This window comes from Thunnus albacares, chromosome 23 (assembly GCF_914725855.1).
Source record: "Thunnus albacares chromosome 23, fThuAlb1.1, whole genome shotgun sequence".
NCBI classification, from domain to species: Eukaryota; Metazoa; Chordata; class Actinopteri; order Scombriformes; family Scombridae; genus Thunnus; species Thunnus albacares.
In genome coordinates, this window is record NC_058128.1 from 3,096,840 (window position 1) to 3,111,879 (window position 15,040).

General features: G+C 39.8%; 1 protein-coding gene across 8 annotated transcripts in view; it reads right to left on the reverse strand.

Annotated features, from left to right (window-relative positions):
* The window catches only part of grip1 (glutamate receptor interacting protein 1), a 72,986-nt gene that overhangs the window by 25,585 nt on the left and 32,361 nt on the right, over nucleotides 1–15,040 (reverse strand). For 5 of the 8 annotated variants that reach the window (XM_044343673.1, XM_044343670.1, XM_044343669.1 and 2 more), the window contains exons 2-7: nucleotides 4,979–5,059; nucleotides 2,303–2,438; nucleotides 1,263–1,408; nucleotides 1,048–1,131; nucleotides 885–960; nucleotides 614–759 (exon numbers count right to left, since the gene is read on the reverse strand). In XM_044343673.1, the coding sequence (XP_044199608.1) occupies nucleotides 614–759; nucleotides 885–960; nucleotides 1,048–1,131; nucleotides 1,263–1,408; nucleotides 2,303–2,438; nucleotides 4,979–5,059 (669 nt within the window). Of the gene's footprint in view, nucleotides 1–613; nucleotides 760–884; nucleotides 961–1,047; nucleotides 1,132–1,262; nucleotides 1,409–2,302; nucleotides 2,439–4,978; nucleotides 5,060–13,522; nucleotides 13,721–15,040 lie in introns of those variants that run through there. The other 3 variants (XM_044343672.1, XM_044343674.1, XM_044343668.1) reach the window with 3 other exon arrangements.

The window sequence follows — 15,040 nt, forward strand, 5'->3', positions numbered from 1 at the left end:
AAATTTAATCAAATATTTCCACAATCCACTTATATAGTCTAATGTAGTGTAATTTATATATATTATATATGGCTTTTTTAATGCCATCTCTCTAATTTCTCTAATCTAAAGTTTTTTCTTTCATTCAAAGAGTTCTTTATCTGTTTTCTTACCTCTCAGCTTAACATCAATAAAGTTTTATTTTGAATATTAACCACCTGTTAAACCCCACCTGCCTCACTGCACAGACTGCTACTCCTGACTAGACCCTCCCATATAACAAGGTTAAATAACTCCCCACTTATAATATTCTGTCTGGTTGATATGTATTGTATGTATATGTATATTCCTTGATTAATCCTATGTTAAGTAAAGAGAAGAGAAATTAGTTCAAATCATAACCTAAATTACCTCATTTAATCAATTATTTGTTTGCTACTATTCAGATTTGTAATATCCACCATCCATCTGTTCATCCATTCATTCCACCCTTGACTACAATAATAAATGGTTGTAACAGCTTCCTGGATCCTGTGTTTAAACGTGCACCGCATCAGATGTTCAGTGAGTCAACGCCACCGCGATCACTACGGTTTTTTCACACTAAAAACACAAACAGAGAGCGTTAACTGACCCATCACTGAGACGTCGTACTCGATCAGCAGCGTGGCTTCCTGCCCGCACTGCTTCAGGATGCTCATGGCCTCTGATAGGGTGCTGCCGTGGAGACGAATCCCATCGATGCTTAGCAACCGATCGCCCGGCTTCACGGTTCCTTCTCTGGAGAGAGAGAGAGAGAGAGAGAGAGAGAGTGAGAGAGAGAGAGAGAGAGAGAGGACAGTGTTCAGTTTGTACAGAAGCTCTTAAAGGACAAAAACCCTTCAGACAGACAGGCGGTCACGTACCTCTCAGCCGGACCACCCGGCCTGATGGTTGTTATGACGATGGGGCGAGACTTGTTCCTGTCTTCATGGGCCCCACCTACAAGCAGAAAGACATGTAGTTATTTATTTATTTATTTTTAATGCACACACACACACACACACACACACACACACACACACTCACCTCTGATAACGAAGCCGAAGCTGTTTCCTTCTTTGTGAAGCGTGACTTCCACGTTCTTAAACATGACCCCTGACCCCTGCACTGCTGCAACACACCACAACAGCAACACATCAGTATGACCTCTGACCCACTGCAGCTTTAAAGAAACACGGTGTATAACGTTTAAACACTAACCGCTCTCCTTAAATTACGACGAACCGTTAACAACTACTTACAGACAGGCGGCAGCTCGTACTCGACCTCCAGTACGACTCGCTCCCCGACGTTCTTCAGCAGACTGATGATCTCATCGTGTCTGAACTTGGCCAGGTTGATGCCGTTAACGGAGCGGATGTAGTCGCCCACGTTCAGCTGGTCGCTCCTGCAGCGACAGTCGAAACATCAGCTCTTATTTTACTTTAAAGGGGGCATATTCTACTGTTTGTGATTTTCTGTAATTTATATCCTATTCTGATGTTGGATGTTAAACATGGTCAAAGTTCAATGAACGTATGCTGACTGCAGGTTTCAGCCCGCTCTGACACTTTGATTGCAAAGTTTGCCTTTATTTTTTTTTACTTTCATAAACGGCGGTCCGTTCTTTAATCTTTATTGCTGAGGTTGTTCACGTTGTCCACTCGCATATTTCGGATCTGATTCAGCTCCAACATGTACGGATATATTTGAGAAGTTTATATTTTGAGTAAAGAAAAAGAAAAAGAAGTGAAATCCTGCTACTTTAGTTTGTTTACGTAGCCTCTGGAGCCGGAGGAAGCTTCCTGAAGCTGACCAATCAGAACAGAGTGGGCTCATCAGGAGGCAGGGCCTTAAAGAGACAGGAGCTAAAACGGCCTGTTTCAGACAGAGGCTGAACTGAGGGGCTGCATAAAGGACCAGTATAAGATAAATAAGGAGTTTTTAACTGGAAATCATGTAAATCAAGATATTCCAGTAGAGCCCCTGAATATGAATATAAATATACATAAATATATGTATTGAATATATATAATAAAGACCAACAGGACGTTCTAGACAAGAAGCTGACTTGAGTGAAAATGAGAAACTGATATTATCAGGATAATTAAAGTTTAAAGCTGATGTTATTTTATATCTTTTTAAAGACCAAAGCCAACAATGTGTTAGTCCGTCTCTTAATATTTTCTGACTTCCCTACTCTGTCTGTGGCTCTCAGCTCCACTGGTTCCTACTGAAGATCTTTAAAAACTGCTCACAAACATGTATTTTCATAGTTTCAAAAAACAGATTCAAGATTCACCTGGCGGCGATGCCTCCCTGTCGCAGGTTTGAAACCCGGGGCTTCCCATCCTTGTCGATGCCGCCTGAAACCGTCAGACCGAGTGTCGTCCCCTCCTTCTTCATCAACTCCACCACCGAGCAGCCCCGAAACTCATCTACATCACAAAAAGATAAAAATATTCTACTGAGCAATTCTACTCTTTGCTTAAATCCTTCTTTCTTCCTTTTCTGTCTCTGCACTCTGACTCTTTCTCTCTCAGCACAGAGAAAAAAAATAATAATCTGGACAAAGAGAGAAGTGAAGTCATCTATTCTGTCGTCCATCTATATTTTATAAAACGCCTGAAATATTTAACAGAGGGAGAGATGGATAGAGGGAGGGATATTTCAGTGCAGAGCTGGAACAATGTGATGCGACCAGCCCTCAGGTGATAAAACAGAGAGCAGGATTTCATTGAAATGTTGTATTTTAATATTAACCAGGCAGGGCTTCACCCTCTTTCATTCAGACAGGATTACAATGTCTGATCTTTGGCAGTGACCATCATTGTCTTCCTCTCCTCCCTTATCTTCTTCCTCCAAAGAGGCTTTACAAAGAGCATCACTGTCCTTTTCAACTTTTCTAAAACATCAGCGCTGTGTCAGCGTGCTCAGTCAACCCCAAATCTTCAAACCAGCTTCCTGCAGCAGCCGGGGGAGAAACTTTTGAATGTATTCCTTCACAAACCGCCAGTTAACTTCACACTGAAGAGAAGCAGAACTACAACAAAGCTTCTCTCAGAGAACATCAGAGTTTTGTTTAAGCTGTACTATTTCAGATTTTACTATAAGTCTAAAATAGATTGTCTCAGCCTTCATAGGAGGTGTATCTGCAGCAGAGCAGAGTAGAGCGTCTATCTGTAAATCTAAATTCTACTGAGGATGATCGGTGGGGGTTTTGCTTTTGTTGACATGATTCTGAACCTCCATTGGCTGGTTTAGAAGCTTGACCAGTCTCTCCACATGGCTTTGAAGCTCTACCAGTTTGTCAATCAACTGGTTCCAAAGCTCTACCACTTCCTCTAATGGGTTCAAAATCAATAACCACATCCTTTAACAGGTTCTGAACCTTCACCAGCTTCTCTAACTGGTTTAGAAGATTGACTGGATCCTGCAACTGGATTCAAAGCTCAAACAGATCTTCCGAATGTCTCTGAAGCGCTAACAGTTTCTCTGACTGATTCTTGAGCTCTACCAGTTTCATTAACTGGTTCCAGACTTTTACTAGTTCCTCTTACTGGTTCTGAAGCTAACAGCATCCCTCAACTGGTTCCAAAGCTTGACCAGTTCGTTTGAATGACTCTGAAGCTCTACTAGATTGTCTAACTGGTTGTGAAGCTCTACTAGTGCCTTTAACTGGCTCTACCGGTTCCTCTGTCGGGTTCAAAGGCTATACCAGTTGCTCTAACTGGTAAAGAAGCTCTACCAGCTCCTCTAATAGGTTTAGAAGCTCAATCAATTTCTCTAACTGGTTCTAGAGCTCTACCAGCTCCTGCATGTAGATCTGAACCTCCACCAGTTCCTCTAACTGGTTCTGAAGCTCAACCGGATCCTGCAACTGGATCCAAAGCTCAAACAGAACCTCTGAATGGCTCTGAAGCTCTACCAGATTGTCTAACTGGTTGTGAAGCTCTACTAGTGCCTTTAACTGGCTCTACCGGTTCCTCTGTCGGGTTCAAAGGCTATACCAGTTGCTCTAACTGGTAAAGAAGCTCTACCAGCTCCTCTAATAGGTTTAGAAGCTCAATCAATTTCTCTAACTGGTTCTAGAGCTCTACCAGCTCCTGCATGTAGATCTGAACCTCCACCAGTTCCTCTAACTGGTTCTGAAGCTCAACCGGATCCTGCAACTGGATCCAAAGCTCAAACAGAACCTCTGAATGGCTCTGAAGCTCTACCAGATTGTCTAACTGGTTCTGGACCCTGACCAATGTCTTCAACTGGTTCAAAACCTCTGCCAGTTCCTTTTACTGGTTCCAAACCTCTACCAGTTCCTCTTACTGGTTCAGAAGCTATACCAGTCACTCTAATTAGCTCTGAAGCTCTACCTGCTCTTCTTACTGGTTCTGAAGCTTTACTAGTACATCTGTCAAACGGTTCCAAACCTCTAACAGTACCTGTAACTGGTTCCGGAGCTCTACCAGTTCCTGTATGTAGCTCTTAAGCTTCACCATTTCCTTTTGCTGGTTTCAGACCTTTATCAGTTCCTCTAACTGGAACAGCTCTGATGTTCTACCATTTTCTGTAATTAGCACCGAAGCTCTTCTACTCTCTTTATGTTTTGCTAATTTATCAGAGAAACTGTGAACTTGAGGGGTTTCCATCTCTGTACCAGCTGTGTCATTGATGTAATGTTTACTTGTTTTCACAGCAGTATTAGCAGCATTTAGATTCAAGCTGCAAGTAGGCCACCAGCTCCAGGTGGGAGGAGATAAACTGCGACTGCAAGCAGCTTCCTGCAGGTCACACAGATAGAAAACATCAGCTCGCTCTTCGTTTGTGTACATTCTATTTTCAGAGCTGTTATCTTCATCGGTGTGCTTATTGGCTCTGTAGGTGGAATCCAATAAAGCAGAACCAAAAGAGATGGAAAAGAAAGGAAGGGACTCAACAGATCACAAAATAAAACAAAATAAATGATGTGTGTTTGTGATACCTGGTATGCTCTGCCTCCTGATGGCCAGCGCTCCATCTGGAGGTCGAGGCCCGGCGGAGTGTTTGGTGTACGGCCCCTCATCTGCAACACAAAGAAACACACGTTTCAATACACAGTAACAAACATGCACTGGTTTTTAAGATTCACCAGCCTCTCTTACTGGTTCCTATCCTATACCAGTTTTCTTTAACTGGTGCTGGAGCTCAGCAATGTCCTGTAACTGGTCCCAAACCTCTATCAGTTTCTGTACATGGTTCTGAAGCACCACCAGACCATTACCAGTTCCTCTTACTGGTTCCAAAGCTCGACCAGTTTCTGAAACCGAAGCTCTATCAGTTTCTCTTACAGGTTCTGAAGCTCAGCCATTTCCTGTGACTGGTACCAAATCTTTACCAGTTTATCAAACAGGTTCCAAAGCTTGCCCAGCTTCTCCAACTGGTTCAGAAGCTCGACCAGTTTCTGTAACTGGTTCAGAAGCTTGTCCAGTTTCTCTAACTAGTTTCAATGCTCTGTAAAATACTCTAAGTGGGTCTGAAGCTCAACCAGTTTCTCTGACTGGTTCTGAAACTGGTTCTGAAGATCTGTCAGTACCCATAAGTGTTTAGAGACTTTGCCAGTGCCCCTAACTGGCTCCCAACTTCAACCAGTTTCTTTAACTGGTTTTGAAGCTTCAACAGTTCCTCGTACTGGTTCTGGAGCTCAACCAGTTACTGTATGTATCTCAGAAAGTACCACTTCCCCTAACTGGTTCCAGACTTTTACCAGTTCCTTTAACTGGTACCGAAGCTCTACCATTTTTTCTAACTGGTTCCTTTAACCATTTTAGAGGTTTTACAGAGTTCTTTAACTGGCTCCAAACCTCAACCAGTTTTATTTAACTGGTTCTGAAGCTCCAGTTAAACCCACACAGTTAAGTTTAAGTCAGATGTTCTTGACAAGCTCCCATAACGCATCTGTACTCACCATCATCATCATCAACTGCAGAGCTTCCACCACAAAAATACATCTCAGAGCTAAAATGCTAACAGGAGTTACTGTAAGTCTAAAGTTAAAAGCTTCCTGGCCTCACTAGCCAGTAAATTAGCATGTTAGCATCCTCAGCAGGCTGAAGCTGCTGCTGAGAGGTCTGTCAAGTCAGCCTGCTCTCGTGAATAAAGAAACCACTGCCAGAGAGAGAGAGGCAGAGAGGTGACCTCATCAGAGCAGCAACCAATCCCTGTGGAGAACACAGTGGGCTACGGAAGTCTCGACCAATCTGTGCAGTCCACTGGGAGACCCCCCCGGTGATGTAATCACTCAGAGAAGACGTCCGACTAAAAAAAATATGCTTTTTGCTGACAGAGCAGAGGCGGCGCCAAGCTATGAATGATGATGTCATGTAGCTCAATCTGGAGGCAGAGATTTGATTGGATGAGTGTTTTAATTGGATGATTCATTGATTAATATTGTAAAGTTGATTTTACCGGATGGTGTTTGGTCAACAACTGCAACAGTAACAATGACATTGTATTTTTCTACATTTTTGTTTATATGTGTGTATGTTTATGCAGTATGTGTATTAATATATATACTATATATATATATATACATATCTGTTTATGTGAAGCACACTGAATAATATAAATAAAGTTTGCTTTGCTTTAAAAACAGGCAAAACAAACTAAACGGGGGCAAAACATTTTCACCTCCCAACATCCACTGACATACAAACAGAAACCAACAATTGTCGTCTATAAAATGTCAGTTAAATATTAAAAAATAACTAATTCTCCACAACACAAAGATATTCAGTTTACAGCATCAAATCCTCCAGTTTGTGACTCTGGAACCAGCAAACATTTTTCACTCTTCTCTGGTCTTGTAGACTGACGTGAGCCGAGGTTTGTTTGTGAATCAGCAGTCTGACACTCACTTCATACCTCATCCTGAATCAGTTTCATCTGTCTGGTGTACAGCTGCAATGATTAGTCCATTAATCAATTACAACTGAATTACTCTGCAACTATTTTGAAATTCGATTAATCATTTTGAATCATTTGTTTAAGAATAAAAACTCCAAATTCTCTGATTCCAACTTCTCCAATGTGTATTTTTCTGCTTTCCTTAGTTCTCTGTTGGTCGGGACAAAACAAGGCATTTGTGGATCATCTCGGGCTTCTGGAAACAATGATCAACATTTTTCACCATTTTCTGACATTTTATAAACCAAATAACTAAATCGATTAATCAAGAAAATAATCAACAAATTAAATGATGATGAAAATAATCGTTAGTTGCAGCCCCAATCTGTTGAGCTCTATTTTATTCTAGTGTACTGTAGTGTTTTATATTCTGGTCTTCTGTTTGGTTCTATTTTAGTCTAATCTGCTCTAGATCTACGCTGTTCTGTTTAGAGCTGAAACAACTCTTCAATGAATCGATTAAATGTCAAATATTTGACGATTCAGCTTCTCTAATGGGAGAACTGGCTGTTTTTCCTTGATTTGAATCTTAGTACATTAAATATTTTTGGGTCTGAGGACCAAATTTTATATATTTTTTATATTTCTTTAGCTGCTCAGATAAAAGAAGCCACTTCACAGGCAGTCGGAGCCATTTTTCACCGATTTCTGAGTTTATAGACCAAATGATTTATCCAACTGATCGAGATCGGCCGTTCTGTTTCTGTTCGATTCCAGCAGCTGAGCTCAGAAACACAATGAGACTCTGACAACACACACACACACACACACACACACACACACACACACACACACCATAACTAACTGAAGATAAAAGCTGAGCCTCCTCCTCCTCCTCCTCCTCCTCCAGATGTAGGACAGCAACATCTCTTCCTTTCTACATACTATATATATACACACACACACACACACACATATATATATATATAGCCTAATACAATATACTACACACTGTGGTGTTTTGTTATATAAATCAGAAGCTCATATTAGACAGAGCTATAATTTCTTAAACAAGGACACACAATGTTTTTGATATGAGACGCCTGAACCAAGACTCAGCTACTATCATCCACCTGCAGCAGCTTCAGTCCGACCTGCGCCACCTACAGGCAAGAAAAGTAACTGCGGCTGTAAAAATGTACAAGTGCTGATAAACAAGATTTAAAAGTTTTAGCATCTGCAAGTTTTACATTCATGTCACCTGCAGGCAACGAGTGTTCAGTTAATGCAGTTTTTCTTTTTTTTTCTTTATTATCACTGCTGTTGTTGACTGAAAAGAAAAAGAAATAGAAATTAACAGTTTAAGCTGGTTTAATTGAGTGTTTAATGGTGTATATTTGAGCAGGAGAAGTTGGTGGTTATTAGGGGTGTGCTTGAATACAAATACCTTATTCGGCAAAGCACAAATAGTGGGGTTTTTACGAATATTTGTTTTTGGGGAGAAAAAAAAACATGTCAAATACCAGCGAGCAGGTCAGTTATAGTCGCTATTAGGGCTGTGCGATATGACGATATGTCGTTTGACAATAGAAAAATGTATATCGTTTCATTTTATGTTATATCGTTTATATCGTGGTGTTGCAAATCACACTCTTTACGGCAATATCTTTCGTCATTTGACGACGCTTTGCGTTCTTCCGCACAGTCGGATGTAAGGCAAAGGCAAAGGACGAAGGCGAGACGACATAAACGCACATGGAGGAGTGTACACAAGAGCTCGTACCTAAGAAAGGGGATACTTCTGTCGTATGGACGTGGTTTGGGTATGAAAAGTCTGACACGGACCAGAAAACTGTATTTTGCAAATTATGCTGCAGACCGGTCCCCTCTTCAAACTCAAACACCGCTAACCTCTTTTACCACCTACGCAAAAGTCATGTCAAAGAGTATGGGGAGAGTCTACAGATGAGAGCCATGAAAGTACAGCAGAGCGCTCAAAAGAAACCCCAGACTGAGACATTGCAAGAAGCTTTTGCCTGCAGCACACCATATAGCAAAGATTCACAGTCAGCAGGAGGATTAATGTAAAATGTAATAAGAAATAGGCCTTTCCATGTGGTCATTTTATATAAAATATTTATTCATTGAATTTACAGAAAATGTGCTATATCGTGATATGAGGTTCTGGTCATATCGCCCAGCTCTAGTCGCTATCTCAGTGTCTCTCCTCTGCTCCGCTGTTACGTCTACCACCAGGTCTCAACGAGGGGGAGTCACATCCACCTGCTACATGACGCATATTACTTAATTTGGACATCACTTTAATTTTCATCTTTAATTTTCCAAAATTAGAAATGTAACAAAAACAAAAACAGGATTTTTAAGCCTCTTTCCACTTTTATTCGAATATTAATACAAATAATTTTGCTGCCTCAACAAATACAGATACAAATACATCCTCTGCACATCCTTAGTGGTTCTTAAAACGATTTACATTACACTGTTAGCGGACACAATTATTAGCTCTGGACAGGCAATTATGTCTAATGTTTTAAGACAAACTAACACTTAAACCCACATGTTTGATGTGTCAAACGTCTGTAAAGTTCGGGTCTTACAGTAGATGTGAAGTCGGGAAACAAATGTACAAAATCTCCCACAGCTCACGTCTGAAGCAGAAACGTGTTTTTACTTGTATATTTAATATCCGCTGAGAGCTGCTGTGACACAGTGATGTTCCATTTTTAATCTTTACAGTATACATTAGCTAAAACCTCAAACAACACACTCGACACTAGCAGCCGTCGGCGGGAGGAGAAATCAGCATGAAAACATCTGCAGGTGTGAGCTGCTGCAACCTTACGGATGTTATAAAATGTCCATAAATCAAAACTAATTGCAAGTTTTATTTTTGCATGATGTGTAAAATGTCTTGCAATTTCAGTTTTCACAGCGTGAATAACAAGAAAGTAATTTTCAGTAAAAGAATAATGTAGCTCTCACGAGTCACAACATGATCACAATTACGAGACTGAAAAAAGATTCTCTGAGTTCAGTTTGTGTTTGATGATGAGATTTTATCTCTGACATTATCCTGCTCAAACCTAAACCATAGAAAACTGCTTTAACAAACAAACAAACAAACAAACAAACAAACACAAATAAATAAAAAAAATCAGTAGTATATCTCTTACAATAGATTGGCCTGCATTATGACATCATGACTGCTGATTTTAATAAAGTACTTTACATGAGATAATATGAGTTAATAATATATTACGTTTACTATATTATATATAAATACAGCTTTGTATCATATGTGATCATCTGTCATTCTGCAATACTTACTGTATGATGTTCAGTGGTGGAAACTATCTGAGTACATTCACTCAAGTGAGGTACTTGTACTTTACTTGAGTATTTCCATGTGATGCTACTTTCTACATTTCAGAGGGAAATATTGTACTTTCTACTCCACTACATTTATTTGACAGCTTTAGTTACTTTTCAGATGAAGATTTGACACAATGGATAATATAACAAGCTTTTAAAATACAACACATTGTTAAAGATGAAACCAGTGGTTTCCAACCTTTTTGGCTTTTGACGTCTTACAAAAAGCAGTGTGTAGTCGGGGTCACATTTCACATGTCTATGAGTTGTTAACAGCTCCACCAAATAGTGATTTTTCCCTCTAAACTTCTCACATGCTTTCATTTCAATAAATGTTCAAATGATCCAATATTTCAGCAAAAATCAAAGATTAGAGAAAAAGTCCAAAAACTGAAAACAGATTTGTGTATCAGAACTTTGTTTTTTCTTCTTTCCTCTCCCATTAATCATCTCACCACCCCTCAGATTTATCTGCTGACCCTTTGGAGGGGCCCGACCCCTAGGTTGGGAACCACTGGACTAAACTAGCTAACTGTATATAAAGTAGTGTAAACTAGCTCCACCTCCAGCAGCTACAACAGTAACATGCTGCTCTAACACTGATGCTTCACTATTAATAATCTAATGATGTCATATATAATAATATATCAGTCAGAGGGACCAAACCACTACTTTTACTGCAATACTTTAACTACATCAAGCTCATAATATTTATAAGGGACTTTTGATTGTAATGGAGTATTTTTACATTGAAACTTTTACTTATCAAACATTACTGCACTATAAATTCAAGGTTTAAGGCCGCAACTAACAATTATTTTCATTATTGATTAATCTGTCGACTATTTTCTCAATAAATAAAATAATTGTTTGGACTGTGAAATGATTGTGAAAAAACACTAATCACAATGTCTTATAGTCCTCTATGATGTCCTCAATTTGCTTGTTTTGTCTAACAAAGAGTCCAGAACATAAAGATACTCAAATAACTGTTATGTGTGTCAATGAAAAACAGTAAATCCTCACATCTAAAGCCAAGATTCCATCCAAACGTAGCTGATTTGCAAATATTTGAAGTTGCGTTGTGAAGATAAACAGTCGGTTCCTTTAAACCGTCGCAGAAGAAGAGACACAACGAGATGACGTCATTAAAAGAGCAACAGTTGAAGCTCAAATGATGTAAAACCATGATGGAAACATGTTTCTGTTTGTTTCATGTATTGATGTGAGGAAGGTTACAGTCTCCTCATCATCGCTCCTCATCAACCTGATGTTTTTAGCTCTTCAGTGACGTTTAAGTCATATGATTCATGTTTGTTATCATTTATCCACACAACTACTTTTACACCTCTGACAACAGAAACTCTTTTTTTTTGTAATATTTTGAGATTTTGTCAAATTTCCAGCGTTTCCACTCAGCTCACAAATTGAAAAAGTGAATAAAAACATATTTTCTATTTTTATTTCTATTCTTATTGCTTTCTTTCACCTGAATTCTCCCCTGCGGTCAATAAACATCTCCCGTCTTATCAAAGTGATCAGATATTAACATCATACAGAGCAAAGAATATGATATATATGAACATATATGTGTTTGATAAATGTTTAGATGCAACAACAATCTTTTCTCAGGTCTGAAAACAGCCGTCTGACCTTCAGAGGTCACCTGACCAAAAAGTCACATTACTGCCCAGTCGGAGCTTCACATCTGCAGCACGAATATCAACCATAAACCATCAATCACTGGTCACAGTCTGTCAGCAAACTGTCCCTCTATATATAAAATATATATAAATAAATATAATACATTTAAACCAAATATTATATCAATGAATAAATATTAATAAATTATTTAAAAATTAAAATAATAAACATATTATCTGGAGAATAATAATGTATTAAATAATAATATATTAATAAATAAATACATTTTTGTTTTTAATGAGTTATTTCTTTTTTGGGAGATATCTTCATGAATATTTTAATGAATAAATAAATGAATTAATCTAATATTTTTTTTTACAAATAATATATCGATAAATAAATATATATTAATAAATAAATAAAAATATATTATTTTCATGAATAAATAAAAAAAAATGTTTTTTCCTTTTTTGATGAGATGTCTTCATAATTATTATTTTGTTTATCTCACCAGTAGAATCATTTTTACTCCTTTAAAGCATTACGGGATTTTTTTTTTCTTTCTTATTTATGCAAATAAATAAACTAAGCAAAAAAAAAACATTTAAAAATTGCTGAGTTAATAGTTGTATTTTATACTTAAGTCAGTCATGCACAAATAATATATCAACAAAATAAATCTGAATGTATTAATGAATAAAAAATATATTTTCATTAATAAATAAATTATGTCTTTTCCTTTTTTGGGGTGAGATGTCTTCATAAATTATTTTTAAATCTCACAAACACAAACGTTTTTATTCCTTCAACACATTATTATATGCAGTTTGTTTTTCTTATGCAAATAAAATACAATAAAAAATACACTTAGTATTTTAAGTGCAATTTTGCTGCGCTAGTAGTTGGATTTTATACTTCAGTAACATTTTCAATGCATCACTTTCACTTGTTCTACGTCTGACACGTTATTTAAAAAACACAAAACAAACACCTGAAGCTTCAAACTGAATCAGAGTCTGAGAATAATCTGATCACAAAAACCTGAACACACACACACACACACACACACACACACACACACACACACACACACACACACACACTCAGTCTGTCTGGCTGCCCTCGTTTCTCCTCCATACTCTCTCTCCCCTGTTAATACACAGCATGAATATTACATTCATGAAAATAAGATGCAACGCTATCTCCACATCTCTCTCTCTCTCTCTCTCTCTCTCTCTCTCTCTCTCTCTCTCTCGTGTCTCACAGTCACTCTGAAGGTCTCTCGTCCAGCGGAGCCTGCAGCGATCGACTGAATGAATCCATCAGGAGATCATTTTCAACACACACACACACACAAACACACACACACACACACACACACACACAGCTGGCTTTGGTCATAAACAACCCGCTCTCTCTCTCTCTTTTCAATGTCAGCAGTTTACACCAAATGTCGCTCGACCAGGAAAACACCATCACGCACACACGCATGCATGCATGCATGACACACATGCAAACATGCATAACCTTCTATCACACTCTCTCTCTCTCTCTCTCTCTCTCTCTCTCTCTCTCTCTCTCTCAGTGTTTCTCTATGTCTCTCTACCTTTGTTCACCCTGCGCAGGATCTGGCAGCGACATTTAAACGACACGGCGATCATGGTGAAGCCGAGCCGAGTGTCGCCTCCCGCCCCAGCGCCATGCAGATGCAGCCGCCACAAACTACACCTCCTCCTCTTCCTCCTCCTCCTCTCTGAGCGACTGACAGGCGAACGACCACCTCAAATAGAAACCATCATCGAGACGCTTCGTGAGGCTCGGCAAAAACGAGAGAGAGAGAGGGAGAGAGAGAGAGAGAGAGGGAGAGAGAGAGAGAGAGGGAGAGGGAGAGAGAGGGAGAGAGAGAGAGAGGGAGCGCTGCAGATGTGAAGCTCCTCCATAAAATGAGACAGCAGAGGAGGGAGGAGGGAGAGTCTGCGCAGATGGGGGATGAAGAGGAGGAGGAGGAGGAAGAGGGGGGGATGATGGAAAGGCAGAGGAGGGAGGGGGGAGAGTCTGCGCAGATGGGGGATGAAGAGGAGGAGAAGGAGGTGGGGGGGGGTGATGGAGAGGCAGAGGAGGGAGGAGGGAGGCTGCTGTGTTTCTGTGCAGCTGGATGGATGAAGAGTAAGATGAAGGAAACAAGCGTGAGAAGGACGGATAATGTGATGAATAGAGATGAAAGGAATAAATGGGAGGGAAGGAAGAAAGGAAGGAAATAGCATCCCATAATCTGTTTATCTGGAAACCACAACGACACACAAGTACTACTACCTTTACTACAAGAGTACGCAGTGTTTTCATATTAAAGGACCAGTTCACATTTTTTCAAGTCTGTCTTAAAACACCAGTCAGGAGCTGTAATCATCCCTTCATAACGCACTTACAATGTAAGTGATGGGGGACAAAATCCACACGAAAATATCATATCAAAGGGCTACTTGTGATTTTCATTCGCACAATAATCTCTGTATTCAGACCAGGCGGTGTGGCGTTCAGGCGCAGGGTTGTGCGGAGCTGTGTGTGTGTGTGTGTGTGTGTGTGTGTGTGTGTCTATTTGTGCTTTAGAACGTAACTGCTGTGAAACAATCAGAAAATAACGTTTTATTGATCTGATTCACCGGCTTTCTCCGGCTACCAGCGCGCTCTCTCTTCATTCACTCTCTAGCTCGCTCCACCACTGCTGCTCTCTCTCTCTTTCTTTCTCTTGTCTTTTTTTTTAAAATGAGTCAGGAAGCCGACAGCAAAGTCTAACTTTACTTTTAACGTTATCAAACAAATTCCTGGTAACGTCTTTGTGCTCCCTCATGGCGGCGTTTACAGCTCTGATCAGTCTGATCTCCCGCTGTGATTGGCCACCGCAGCCTTCAGCCGCAGTGACGTCAGGTTGGGTTTCTCCAAAAGTTGACTCTGGCTCAACTTTCCGGCCGCAGTCCGGTGCGGAAAGGGCCACAGCCGAAAAACGCACTACCCCCATTCAAATGAATGGGAGGACTGGTACCCAATGTTATCCTGGAACTGTTTGGAGTCATTGGCCAGTGCATCAAATCCCAGAATCCTCTCTCTGCTCATTCTTCACAGGACG